Genomic DNA, 14,955 nt, shown 5'->3' with positions numbered 1-14,955 from the left:
ATTGTAGGTGAACTATAAATCCCAGTAACAACAACTCCCAAATGTCAAGGTCTATTTCCGCCAAACTCCATCTGTGTTTATATTTGGGCATATTGAGTATTCGTGCCAAGTTTGGTCCAGATCCATCATTGTTTGAGTCCACAGTGCTCTCTAGATGTAGGTGAACTACAACTCCCAAACCCAAGGTCAATGCCCACCAAACCCTTCTAGTGTTTTCTGTTGGTCAGGGGAGCCCTGTGTGCCAAATTTGGTTCAATTCCATCGTTGGTGGAGTTCAGAATGCTCTTTGATTATAGGTAAACTATAAATCCCAGCAACTACAACTCCCAAATGACATGAGGTGGGAGAAGGGGCCTTATGGGTGAGGGAGAGAGGGAGAGAGGGTGGGGTGGCTCATATGCCAAGGTGTCAAAAGGAAGAGGAGGAGGAGGGCTCCAAAGAAGCAGCAATGGCTGCTGCTCCCTGCATGTCTCTCAGCTCCTAACTAACACTAAGGCAAGGGATCAAAGGGCAGAGGCTGAGGAGTAGGAGCAGGGGGAGTAGAGGGGGGGGAGAAGAGGGAGGCTGGCCACACTGTGTGCACACACTCTGACTCCCTGTCTCCTACACACACACACCTACAGCACAAAGGAAGGATAAAGGTGCCATTATGGGGGTAATGATGGGGACACACGAAACTGACATTGCTTGGAAAGGAGCCCCAAAGACCATCCAGCCCAACCTTATTTGGCAGTAAAGGAAGACACCATCAAAGCCCTCACAACAGATGGCCAACCAGTTGGAAGGGAGCCCATTGGTCCAACCCCCTCCTTCCCTCCCCCCCTTCCTCCCTTTCTCTACTTCCCTTCCTTCTCCTTCCTTTACTTCTTTCCCTCCCTCCCTTTCTTTTTCTCTATCACTCCTCCTTCCCTTCCCTTCCTCCCTTTCATTCCTTCCTTTTCTCCTCCCCTGCCAGCTTCATCCTCCTTTGTTTAATCTACAGTGTAGATGCACCCAGTCACCCCTTCCACACTGCCATGTAAAATCCAAATTATCTACTTAGGACTGGATTATATGGCAGTGTAGACACACACACACACACATCATCATCATCATCACTTTATTTCTTAATTAGTCGCTCTCCACCAAAGTGCTTCGAGCGACTTACAATTTAAAATAGCTTATACACAATATAAAACATTCAATATAAAAACATTCAACATAAAAACATTCAACATAAAAACATTCAGCAGTGACTATGGCAAAATTTAATCCGGTTACTTAAATGCACAACCAAACAGCCGAGTCTTGAGCGCCTTTACAAAAGGTCGCAACTCTGACATTGCTCTAATATATGGAGGCAATGAGTTCCACAGAATTGGAGCATAGATCGAAAAAGCTCTACGCCTTGTAGCTTCCAAATGTGCCTCCCTAGGACCCGGTATGTATAGGAGATTTTCCTGGGTGGATCGAGGTGACCACTGATGGGGAAAAGGAATGAGGCGGTCCCTCATTCTTTTTCCCCATCCATCCATATATATGGATGGATGTTGGATCACTGGTTGGTGATATATTTATTTATTTACTTTACTTTATTTATATACCGCTTTTCTCAGCCCTCGGGCGACTCAAAGAGGTGAACAACATCGATACAAAACATCACGAGACAAGTATAGGGCAATTAAAAACAATTGTAACATAAATCATTAACATCAGAATAACAATCATTAGCGCCTCAAGAGTAAAATCAGAATCCAGTCTCATCATCCATTATTCCATTCCTATGTTCAATTACACTGTTTAATCAAATGCTTGTTCGAACAGCCAGGTCTTCACTTTCCTCCGGAGCACCAGCAGGGAGGGGGCCGATCTGATATCTGCAGGCAGGGCGTTCCACAGCCGAAGGGCCACCACTAAGAAGGCCCTGTCTCTCGTCCCCACCAAGCGTGCCTGTGATGCAGGCAGGACAGAGAGCAGGGCCTCCCCAGATGATCTTAGTGTCCTAGTCGGTTCATAGGAGGAGATGCGTTCGGAGAGGTAAGTAGGGCCAGAACCGTTTAGGGCTTTATAGGCTAATGCCAGCGCTTTGAATTGTGCTGGCATCATAATAATAATAATAATAATAACAACTATTTATACCCTGCTACCATATCCCCAGGGGACTTGGTGCAGCTTACATGAGGCCGAGCCCAAAATACAACAATACAAGCAATAACAATAGCAATACAAGAAATTTAAAAACAACAAAACAATAAAACAATAGCATAAGCATTATCAATAGGACAACACACTTTAAAATCTATGGGTAGGCCAAATGTAATTAAAATTTAAAAGATTAAAAAATAATGCTGGACATGGGCGAAAATGATGGGGCGGTTTCTGGGAACATACGAGCAGACCTAAAACAATATAAAGTGCTTTGGAGGATGAAGTGCTATGGGATCATTATTCTGGGAAGGCACACTGGAACCTCTCTTAAAGACTGCCAAAGTTGGGGCATGCCTGATGTCCTTAGGGAGTGAGTTCCAGAGTCGAGGGGCCACCACCGAAAAGGCCCTCTCTCTCGTCCCCACCAATCGCGCTTGCGATGCAGATGGGAGCGTGAGCAGGGCCTCTCCAGATGATCGAAGAGATCGTGTGGGTTCGTATACAGAGATATATAAAGTATTGTATGTATATATGTATATACATACAATACTGCTATATAATACATATATATATTATATCGTTATATATATATATATATTACTATATTAAATAGACTCATAGAATAGAGTTAGAAGGGACTCTGCCATGGTATTGGAGGAGAACAGACAGGAAGGAAGGAGAGAAGAAAGGAGGGAGAAAAAAATGGAAGGAATGAAGGAGGGAAAGGGGGAAGGAAGGAAAGAGAGAAGGAGGGAGGGAAAGAAGGAAGGAAGGAAGGAGAGAAGGAAGGAAAGAAGTACCAAAGGAAGGAAGAAGAAAAGTAAAAAGGAAAGCAAAGGGGAAATGCAGGAAAGAGGTAAAGAAGGAAGGAAGAAGAAAAGGGAAAAAAAGTGAAAGAAGGAAGGAAACAGAGAGGGAAGAAAGGAGACAAAGGAAGAAGTAGAGAAAGGGGGAGGGAAGGAAGGAAAAAGAGAAGGAAGGATGAAACCAAAGAGTGAAAGAATGAATGAAAGAAGGAGGTAGAGAAGGAAGAAAGGAGAGAAAGGGGAAGGGGAAGAAAAAGGGGGGAAGGAATAGGTAGGTACCTCTCTTTCATATAGTCCAGGTATCTACCTCTACTTCGAAAAGTCTTACTATAGGCCACAGCAAGGCGTGGCAGGGCACAGCTAGTGTGTGTGTGTGTGTGTGTGTGTATATATATATATATATATATATACACACACACACACACACATACATACAGACATACACATATATAACCACATATATAACAGAATAAGACATATATATATATATATATATATATACCCAACCTATATATGCATGCAAACACATATGTACGCACACACACATATACGTACCGACATGTATACCTACACACACAAAATCAACAGTTATATATATATACTAGCCGTCTCCTGCCACGTGTTGCTGTGGCCCAGATGTGTGGGAGGTTTGGCCCAGTTCTATCGTTGGTGGGGTTCAAAATGCTCTGTGATTGTAGGTGAACTATAAATCCCAGCAACCACAACTCCCAAATGTCAAGATTCTATTTTCCCCAAACTCTACCAGTGTTCACCTTTGGGCATATTGAGTATTCGTGTAGAGTTTGGTCCAGATCCAACATTGTTTGAGTCCACAGTGCTCTCTGGATGTGGGTGAACTACAACTCCAAAATGCAAGGTCAATGCCCACCAAACCCTTCCAGTATTTTCTGTTGGTCATGGGAGAACTGTGTGCCAAGTTTGGTTCAATTCCATCGTTGTTGGGTTTCAGAATGCTGTTTGATTGCAGGTGAACTGTAAATCACAGCAACTACAACTCCCAAATGACAAAATCAATTTTTTTGAGTGAAGGACATACATTGGGCTTTTAGGTGCCTTGTGTCCAAATTTGGTGTCAATTCGTCCAGTGGTTTTTGAGTTCTGTTAATCCCACAAACGAACATTACATTTTTATTTATATAGATATATATACACACACACCGGGAGCCCCCGGTGGCGCAGTGGGTTAAAGCACTGAGCTGCTGAGCTTGTTGATCGAAAGGTCGCAGGTTCGATTCCGGGGAGCGGCGTGAGCTTCCGCTGTCAGCCCTAGCTTCTGCCAACCTAGCAGTTCGAAAACATGCAAATGTGAGTAGATCAATAGGTCTACTCCGGCGGGAAGGTAACGGCGCTTCATGCAGTCATGCCGGCCACATGACCTTGGAGGTGTCTACGGACAACGCTGGCTCTTTGGCTTAGAAATGGGGATGAGCACCACACCCCAGAGTCAGACGTGACTGGACTTAATGTCAGGGGACTTGTTGTTCATTCGTTCTGTCGTCTCCGACTCTTCGTGACCTCATGGACCAGCCCACGCCAGAGCTCCCTGTCGGCCGTCACCACCCCCAGCTCCTTCAAGGTCAGTCCAGTCACTTCAATGATGCCATCCATCCATCTTGCCCTTGGTCGGCCCCTCTTCCTTTTGCCTTCCACTTTCCCCAGCATAATTGTCTTCTCTAGGCTTTGCTGTCTCCTCATGATGTGGCCAAAGTACTTCAACTTCAGGGGACTACCTTTACCTATACACACACACACACACATCTATACAGATTCAAAACATGTCCCAAGAAATCTATTGATTTTCAAAAAAAATCAATGTCCCAAGGTGTTTTTTTGAGAGTGAGCTTCTGATCTATCAACTGCAGGCCTGTTTGAATGTGCTCAGAACCTTTGAAATCCTTTCTGTAAGTCAAGCTCTTATTTGGACGCTATCCCTTTAAATTTTGAGACATCCTGTTTCCGCCACGCCCCGCCTCTCCACTTGCTTTGGCTTTTTTTCCTCCCGTTGGCGTGATCTCGCGAGACTTCCCGCGGCCAATCCTCGCGACGGGGCGGTTTTTTTTCAATTTAGTGGCGCGCGCCCTTGGAAAGCTGTAGCAGGGAGCCGAGCGCAGACGAACAGGCTTGTTGAAAGAGGCGGGATTTGGCTGAGCCAATCAATTGGCGCCTTGCTTTCCTTGAGGACGCAGCCAATGGGAGGAGAAGGGGCGGAGCAGGAAAGGCGGGGAGTGCCAAATAGGGCGGTGAAAGGGGCGGGGATTTTGGGACCAAGTTAGGCTGAGCGGTCGCGGTCTTCGTGGAAGGGAGAAAGACCCCCTAAAAGTCGTCATTTCTGGGCCGAGGTAGGAGAGGAGACCAGGAAAGGGTCGAAAAGGTTTGGAAAATTGTTACTAATCGTATTATTATTGGGAAGGAAATTAAATTGTAATTGTGGTTTTTTTTTTAATATTGGGAGCTGATTTGAGTCGTGTTTTGGGAAATAATAATAATAATAAGTCCAAAGTGAAGCTGAATTGTATTGTTTTAACTTGAGAGCCATTTTGGAGAGAAGATTATGTCATTGTCCATAATATATTTCATTGTTTATATTTATTTTATTATTTATATTTATTTCATTATTTTTATTATTTATATTTATTATAATATTACTTATTATTATATATTAATATATTATTACATTATTATAGTTTATTATTGATGGTGAAGGTGTAATATAACTAACTTATTATATATAATATTAATAATGTTGTAATATATATATATAAATGCTCTGTGCATAATGAGTCCCTTAAAAACAAAATAACCAATGAACGAAATCACACCAAATTTAGCAACAAAACATCTCACAACACAAGGAGTGACCATCACTCAAAAAATTATGATTTTGTCATTTGGGAGTTGTAGTTGCTGGGATTTATAGTTTACCTACAATCAAAGAGCATTCTGAACTCCATCAACGATGGAATTGAACCAAACTTGGCACACAGAACTTGCATGGCCAACAGAAAATACTGGAAGGGTTTGGTGGGCATTGACCTTGAGTTTGGGAGTTGTAGTACACCTACATCCAGAGAGCACTGTGGACTCTAACAATGATGGATCTGGACCAAACTTGCCACAAGCACTCAATATGCCCAAATACGAACACAGATGGAGTTTGGGGGAAATAGACCTTGACTTTTGGGAGTTGTAGTCACTGGGATTCACAGTTCACCTACAATCAAAGAACATTCTGAACCCCACGAACGACAGAATTGGGGCAAATTTCCCACACAGAACCCCCATGACCAACAGAAAATACTTAAGGCCATCCAATCCAACTCCTCCATCAGGGCAAGAAAACGTAATCAAAGTCCTCCTGACAAAGAGCCATCCAGCCATAGACACAGATAGATAGATAGATAGATAGATAGATAGATAGATAGATAGATATGATTCACACACAGATATAGTATCATAGATTTGAAAGGGATCCCTAAAGAAGGACAATGATATGTTGCATGTTCCAGGGTGGGCAAACCAGACACTCTCCACATCAACACTGACAAAGAAACAGCAAGAAATACTGTTTACCCACAAGCAGAAAGAAATTACATATATTAGAAACCAACACTTTCACATTGTTTTCCAGATCAACAGACTGTACCACAGCAACGCGTGGCAGGGGACAGCTAGTATATATATATATTGCAATTTATGATGTACTACAGTCTATTACATAATACCAATAGTATTATACACTGGTGATATATTATATGTGTTGTGGTGTAATAATGAAGTACAATATCATAATGTATGGTTTCATGATTGTTTCATGTCTGGATTACCCCTTTTTCAGATAGATAGATAGATAGGAACATGAAAGGCACTTCAGACTGATTCGATCAGAGGAATCAACCATAGTAGAGCTCCTGATGAACCAACCTGGACACAGCAAATTACTGTAGAACACAGAAATACTGGACCACCTTAACTACCATGTCAGACTAAACAGAGAAGCCACTGAAATACACAAGGAGCATGTGGACAATTTCAACAGAAAGAAGGAAGCTGTTGAAATGAACAAAATCTGCCTCCCAATATTTGACAAACTCTAAAATCAGGACAGTAAAAAAGAGCAACAGAAAACAGGAGAATTCCAGACAGGAAACAATCAGGGACAGCTAACACCTCCCTACAAAGGATTCCCCCAGACAGGAAGCAGCCATGCTTTGAAACTGCAAGCTATTCAATGCTAATCAAGGTGGCCAATTGCAACATTCACACCTGCCTCAAACAGACAAGAGTTCTTTCTTCCACCCTTGACATTATTCCACATATATATGTAAACCACACTGGCTTAGTTTCCAACAGACCACACTATCTCTGAGGATGCATGCCATAGATGTGGGCAAAATGTCAGGAGAGTATCCTTCTGGAACATGGCCAGACAGTCCGGAAAACTCACAGCAAACCATTGATAGAAGTGTTAATGGGTTATTTTTTGTGGTTATTTTTCATGGTATTCTTTTACATTAGGAGCCATTTTTGAGATACTATATAATAATAATATCGTGGCAGTGTTCATGGGCACCTTGATTTTTCTGTGTAATGTATTGTTTTACATTTTATCTTGGGAGCCTTAAGAGTTCTAAATATAACAATGGTGGAGGCTGTCCATGGGTGCTTTAATTTCCATTTTCTTTTTTTAGGTATTGTTTTTGGTTGGGAGCTTCCTTGGGGAAAGGGGGATTATGGGAACTGTGATTTTAGGTTTCATTGTGTGGTTGATGCAAGAGGGCTGGCCAGTAAACAATGTTTGTGCTGTTTAGTTTTAGTGTGAGAATGTGGCAGGAGGGCCGTCTGTTGGGAGGGTTTTGATTGTGCTTTCCCTGCCTGGCAGAAGGGGGTTGGACTGGATGATCTTTGGGAACTCTTCCAACTTTAAAATTCTAACGTTTGTATAGCCTTATCTCTCCCTACGAACCTACTGATGTCAATGAGACTGGATGTCCATCTGTCAGGAGGGTTTTGATTGTGCTTTCCCTGCCTCGCAGAAGGGATGGCCCTTGCGGGTCTCTTCAGTGCCTCTTTCCCATTCCCCGCTGTGCCGTATCCTGTCCCACGTTTATAATGCCTTGTCTTTTCTGGTCCTTTGACAGAGGTACAGCCGCCATGTGGATCCAGGTGCGCACCATGGATGGGAAGGAGACCCATCGGGTGGACTCCCTCTCCAAGCTCACCAAGGTGGAGGATCTGCGCCAGAAGATCTTTGAGACCTTTAACGTGGCCCCAGATCGGCAAAGGCTCTTCTACAGGGGCAAACAGGTATCAGCGTTCCCCTTTTCCTATCCAGGGTGTTTAAGACAATGGACCCCATTTCAATAGTGTACATTTCATGGAATCATAGAGTTGGAAGAAACCACAAGGGCCATCCAGTCCAACCTCCTTCTGCCCCTGAAAGATTGCCATCCAGCCTCTGTTTAAAAGCCTCCAAGGAAGAAGCTTCCTCCACACTCTGAGGTAGAGAGTTCCACGGTTGAATAGCTCTTACTCTCAGGAAGTTCTTATTTATTTACTTGCTACATTTATATACTGCCCCTCTCAGCCCGCAGGCGACTCAGGGCGGTTTATAGTCAATATCAAAGCGTAAGAATACAGTAAAAACAATTAAGACAATATAAAATCACGATAAAATCAAGAAAAAATATGTCATTTGAGTCTTTATTAAAACGTCCAATTACATTCGTCCAGTCAGTCCATTTTTCTATGTCCGTTACGCTGTATTTGCAAACACTTGCACAAAAAGCCAAGTCTTAACTTTCTTCCAAAATGTTAAAAGGGAGGGGGCTGATCTAATATCCCTAATGTTCAAGTGGAATCTCTTTTCCTGTAATTTGAATACACAATGGCTATGTGTCACCGTTACCCAAAGAACATGCAAACAGTTTAAGGAATTATTAGGTTATCCCTTTGGGAAGAACAATGCATAATAGTGTCAAGATCGAGGGAAGTCCTAATCCCATTCTATTCTGCAAGTCAGATATGAGCCGAAATTGTGATGCGGCAGCTAAAAAGACCAATACAGTTCTAGGCTGCATCAATAGGCAAATAGGAGCTAGATCAGGGGTTCTCAAACTAAGGCCCGGGGGGCGGAAATGGCCCTCCAAGGTCATTTACCCGGCCCTCGCTCAGGGTCAACCTAAGTCTGAAATGATTTGAAAGCACACAACAATAACAACAATCCTATCTCACCAGTCAAAATACTAATGTTTATATTTGTTAAAATTGTTCTTCATTTTAATTATTGCATTGTTTTTAAGTGTTTTTGCACAACAAATAAGATATGTGCAGTGTGCATATGAATTCATTCGTGTGTGTTTTTTCAAATTATAATCCGGCCCTCCAACAGTTTGAGGCACTGTGACCTGGCCCTCTGTTTAAAAAGTTTGAGGACCCCTGATCTAGATTGAGGGAAGTCATGGCCCATGTGACAGGGATCTGGGAGTCTTACTGGATTGCAAGCAGAACATGAGCCAACATAGCCAGAGATTTGGAAGCCAAGTCCTCTAGGGAAGGCATGAGGAGCCCTGTGAGGGAACTGGGTATGTTTTGCTCGTAGGAAAGAAGGCTGAGAGGTGGGGACATGAGAGCCAATACTTGGAAGGAGATCCCATTGAGGATTAAGCTTGCTTGTTGGATTTAAATAGCAGGAATAGAGATCCACCCTAAAAACTGGGAAGAATATCCTGACACTCAGAACTGTTCAGCAGTGGGATATGCTGCCACTGAGTAGAGTGCTTTCCTTGGAGGTTTTTCAGCACAGGCTGGATGGTCATCTGTCAGGATACTTTGGCGCTGCTTTTCCTGCATGGCTGGGGTTGGACTGGATAACCTTTGAGGTCACAACACTTAAGATTCTAAGGCAGTTAAGTGCCTTTGTTAAAGGAAGGCTGAGGATGTTTCAAAACAATGAGCCCAATTTCTAAACTGTATATTTTACAAAGGCAACAGGTTACTATTTCACAAAAAGTTACAAACGGGGTTTAAAGCCTTGTAACTTTATCCTCATTGGGGGGGAAATTCCAATCTAAATAGGGAATAGAACAAGAATGGCAGTGGCATTAAGAGAAATATAACCTAATTTTATTCCTATGACTGAAGCCAGGGGCTGTTTGTTTGCCAGGAGAATCATCTCGCGGCAGTGATTTGACACCATGGCCCACCTTTTCAAGTGGTCAGAGTTGCATTCATGTGTGGTTCATGGTTGCAGTGAGAAGGCAATTTTAAAAGCTGTCCATCTTTTTCATGCAATGGAAAGCCATGGCGTGACGATCCCCTTTGCCATTCACAGCAGCTGCCTTCAACTGAGATTCATGATAACCTGTGAATGTGTGTCTTAAAGGGGTTGTGTTTGCAGAGTAAGTCTTATGTTGTTGTCTGTAGCCCTTAACCACTTTGGATGTAAATGGCGGCCAAGGAGCAGAAATCTGAGGCTGCAGATCCCTATTGTTTAGACTGAGCATCATTTGCCGAAATGCCAAAAGCTGCTTTGCGGTAGGTTTTGGGAATTGACTCAGTACTTTCGAACCAATTTTTTTGCCTTCCCTTTGTTAGAAAGAGAGAAGAAAACAAAAAAAGAATTGCACTGCCATCTAGTGACTGTGTTCAAACAGTGCTGCCTACTGTCCGCACGTGCTCTTTTCAATTCTTGGTTGCAGCTCTTCTTGAGGTATTTGCTGTAATTGTTGCTGTTTGCGTTGTTTTGGTACTTGTTGCTGTTTGCGTTATTTTGTTAGGCTCCTGGCTTGACACTTGTTGCTCTTTCGGTTCTAGTAAAGAAGATTCAGAATGGTCTTTTGCTAGTTCAGTGCCATCTGTGCTAACTCTGCAAGGTTTCCTGGGTTGATCTGAAACTGCTAGAGACCCAACATGGGGCCTTTTTGAAAGCATTGAGTTGTGAGCCTCTACATTCAGTGGCAGATTTGCACAGCTTTCTTGGGAGGCAGTGGAATCATTGATAAAAGGTGTTATTGCTTGGAGGCTTTTACGAAGGCAGGTTTCTCAATTAATTGCTGTTATTTTGGTTTAAATAGAAAAACATGACATGTACAGGTAGTCCCTAAGTTAGAAACATCAAACTTACACACAACCCAGGGATGAGACAACAGGAAGTGAGAGAATCTGCCCTTTGGAAGGAAGGGAAATCTACTGGAAGAGTTATTGTAATGGGAGAAAGGGGTCTCACTAAAGCTTTCTCACCAAACCTTGTTTCCATAACAAGTCAATTATTCCAAAATCTAATTATTACGGGGACAGAAAGTGAGGTGAAACCTTCTGAAGAGGTGCCCAGGCCACAGGGGAGTTAACCCCTCCCTGTGTGATCCAAAGCTTATATATAAACATTAATTGGGTTCCCAGTGTTGCCCAGGTTATTTGAAAAAGTCGGGATTTAATTGTACAAAATGCATAAGGTTGTGGGTGAACTACAACTCATATCATGCCAGGTTAACCCCGAGAAATTCCATCAGTACTTAGTTTGTTAGATGTATCATTGTCGGGGTTCAGGGTGCTCTCTGGCTGCAGGGTAAACTACAACTCCCATTATGGTGAGTTAGTCTCCTCAAACCCCTTCAGTAGGTTGAGTTCTGTGTGCCAAGTTTGGTCCAGGTCTATCATCAATGGAGATCACCCTTTCTCTGGTTGTGGGTGAACTACAACCCCCAGAAATAAAGGTCAGAGTCCTGCAAACCCCTCCGGTTATCAAATTTCAGCATATCAGATATGTGTGCCAAGTTTGGTCCAGATTCATCAGTGTTTGGGTTCACAGTGTTCTCTGGATGTAGGTGAACTACAACTCTCCTACAGTATTTTTTGCTGGTCATGGGGACTCTGTGTGCCAAGTTTGGTCCAATTCCATCTCTTTTGGAGTTCAGAGTGCTCATTGATTTCAGGTGAACTATAAATCCCAGTACCTACAACTCCAAAATGTCCAGGCCAATTCCTTTCAAAACCCACCATCGGTGGAGATCACTGTTTCTCTTGTTGTGGGTGAACTACAACTCCCAGAAATGAAGGTCAGTTCTCCACAAATCCCTATGGTAATCAAATTTTGGCATATCAGATATGCATGCCAAGTTTGCTCCAGATCCATCATTGTTTGGTTTCATAGTGAGCTCTGGATATAGGTGAACTATGTACAACTCATCGAAACTCCTCCAAAGTCCTCCAGTATTTTTTGTTGGTCATTGTGGTTCTGTGTGCCAAGTTAGTTCCAGCTCCATTGTTGGTGGGGTTCTGTGTGCTCTTAGATTGCAGGTGAACTCTACATCCCAGGACCTACAACTCCTATTTATTTATATATTTACATAATTTCTATCCCACACATAACAGCCCGGAGGTGACTCAGGGCGGTATACACAGTCGGCACAATTCAGTGCCATAAAATACATACATTAATAAAGCAAAAACATTAAAGTGCATTTAAACATAAAGACAGTGCATAATAACAATTTAAAAAGAACTATGTCCTCTCATTCAATCCTCAACCGTTCCATTGTCTTGGTCGTTCCTGGGTCATATTCCAGCTCTAGTTTGTCTATTTATTCCGGGATTCCGAATGCTTGCTCGAAAAGCCAAGTTTTTACTTGTTTTCGGAAAGTCGGGGGGGGGGGGGGAGCTGATCTAATATCCCTAGGCAGGGAGTTCCACAGCCGAGGGACCACCACAGAGAAGGCCCTGTCTCTCGTCCCCGCCAAACGTGCTTGCGAAGCAGGCGGGATTGAAAGCAAGGCCTCCTCAGATGATCTAAAGTTCCTGGAGGGTTCGTAGGAAGAGATGTGTTCAGATAGATAGACTGGGGCGGAACCGTTTAGGGCTTTATAGGCTGAAGCCAGTACTTTGAATTGAGCCCGGTAGCAAACTGGCAGCCAGTGGAGCTGATGCAGCAGAGGAGTTGTGTGCTCCCTGAGTGCCACTCCTGTTAGCAACTTGGCTGCTGCACGCTGGACCATTTGAAGCTTCCGGGCCGTCTTCAAAGGCAACCCCATGTAGAGCATGTTGCAGTATTCTATACGGGATGTAACCAGAGCATGGACTACCGTGGCCAAGTCAGACTTCCCAAAGTACAGGCGCAGCTAGCGCACAAGTTTTAATTGTGCAAATGCTCCCCTGGTCACCGCCGAAACCTGGGGATCCAGGCTCAGCGATGAATCCAGGATCAGACCCAAGCTGCGAACCTGTGTCTTCAGGGGGAGTGTAACCCCGTCTAACACAGGCTGTAACCCTATGCTCTGTTCGGCCTTTCGACTGACCAGGAGTACCTCTGTCTGGATTCAATTTCAATTTGCTAGCCCTCATCCAGTCCGACACAGCGACCAAGCACCGATTCAGGACCTGAATAGCCTCCTTAGTAGTAGGTGGGAAGGAGTGACAGAGTTGGACATCATCTGCCTACAGATAACACTGCACCCCGAAACTCCAGATGATCTCCCCCAGCAGCTTCATGTAGATGTTAAACTACATGGGGGACAGTATAGAGCCCTGTGGGACCCCACAAGACAATGATTGTGAGGTCGAGCAGTTGTCCCCCAACAACAAAATATAAATCATAGTGAATTCTCCTGTTTGCTGTGCACCATAGAAAAGAATGGGAAAGGGTTATGGGAGGAGCAGTGCGCGGAGTCATGCAAATTCCACACCAATGAAGAAAGTAAGAAACACTGGGATGACTATGGTGCAGGAAATGTATAAAATCTAGGATGAAATTGTCCCCGTAGGAAAGCCTTCACTTGGGTGGTGTGCAGTATGGTGTTTGTGGAGGACATTTGCAGGGCTGTTGTACATGTTCATGGCACTCACTATAACCTGCAATGTCATTGGAGGGAGGGACATTGGTGTCTCCTGAGTAATGGGAGCTATAGCTGTTCGTGGAGGCCGGAGCTTGTTTGTGTAAGTGGATACCCAGCCGCACATATTTTCACTTCGATTATGTGTATAGATATTTGGTGGGAGTTACACTTATACACATACACATTTAAATTAAGAACAAACCTACAGAACCTATCTTGTTCGTATTTTGGGGATTGCCTGGATTCAACTCCATTTTATTAGTATATGCCAGTGTTTCCTCCTGTATTCATTAGGTCACCTGAAGGGTTGCCAGTATCTGGTGTTACATTTCCAGTAAATGAAAATCAGCAAGCAACCAGATATGTGATGCTAGATATATGAGGTTTTAAAACTTAAGTGAATCAGTCCACATTTGCACCTACAGCCCTTTCTTTTCTTTACAAAGACGTGTTTCTTCGGGCAGTGTTGCCTGGCAGGTGTCTCTTTCATTGAGAAATGAGAGGAAACGGTTGCTTTTGTCCTCGCCAGGGCTGATTCTCAAGCAGGTTTTTTTTTAACTGCCAGTGCTTTCCTGTTTGCTGCCAGATGCCCCATGTTTTGGGAAATGAGAGGTTGCTCGTGTGGCTTCTTTGGCAGAGGAAAACTGTGTCTCCCTGTTGTGAGGAACAGGTGTCTGCAAATGCGTTGGTCGATTATTTCAATGTGCGGGAGAGGAGAGGAGTTACGGAAGACCGAACACAGCTTAGAAGCTTTGCCATTTTTTGTAGAGGGAGTATAACATCATTTCTGGGAAAAGATCTTTAGAAAACATTTGATACGAATGCTGTGAATATACAGGCAGTATTTGGATAAACGTGCTTCAGGTGTACATCATAGAGTCAAGAAGCATTGTGTATAACACGCAACAGCAGCCTGATGCCAAGGCAACAACTCTGGTTCAAGGTAGCTTTCCATTGGACTGAGAATGAATTTGGAGCTCATTTATCATTATTTTCCCCCTCTATTTCTGGGGTTTGGTAAGCCACAGTTTTATACCGAAACTGTGAGTAGAAACAGAACGTCAGATTTGCTCCCCATGTACTCAGACACAAAATAACTGGAAATTATGTTGCTTGAAGTCACCACATTTGAGATTTGAAATGGAAGCTGGGATCGGAAGCTGGCCCTCTGCTCC

General features: G+C 43.5%; 1 protein-coding gene across 3 annotated transcripts in view; it reads left to right on the top strand.

Annotated features, from left to right (window-relative positions):
* Positions 1–14,955, top strand: part of UHRF1 (ubiquitin like with PHD and ring finger domains 1) — a 38,091-nt gene that overhangs the window by 4,761 nt on the left and 18,375 nt on the right. The window contains exons 1-2 of one of the 3 annotated variants that reach the window (XM_060784968.2): positions 5,204–5,325; positions 8,093–8,258. In XM_060784968.2, coding sequence (XP_060640951.2) covers positions 8,106–8,258 — 153 coding nt within the window. In that variant the 5' untranslated portion in view covers positions 5,204–5,325; positions 8,093–8,105. Of the gene's footprint in view, positions 1–5,203; positions 5,326–8,092; positions 8,259–14,955 lie in introns of those variants that run through there. The other 2 variants (XM_060784969.2, XM_067473478.1) reach the window with 2 other exon arrangements.

This window comes from Anolis sagrei, chromosome X (assembly GCF_037176765.1).
Source record: "Anolis sagrei isolate rAnoSag1 chromosome X, rAnoSag1.mat, whole genome shotgun sequence".
In the NCBI taxonomy this organism is placed as follows: Eukaryota; Metazoa; Chordata; class Lepidosauria; order Squamata; family Dactyloidae; genus Anolis; species Anolis sagrei.
This window is presented reverse-complemented; position numbering and strand designations above follow the sequence as displayed.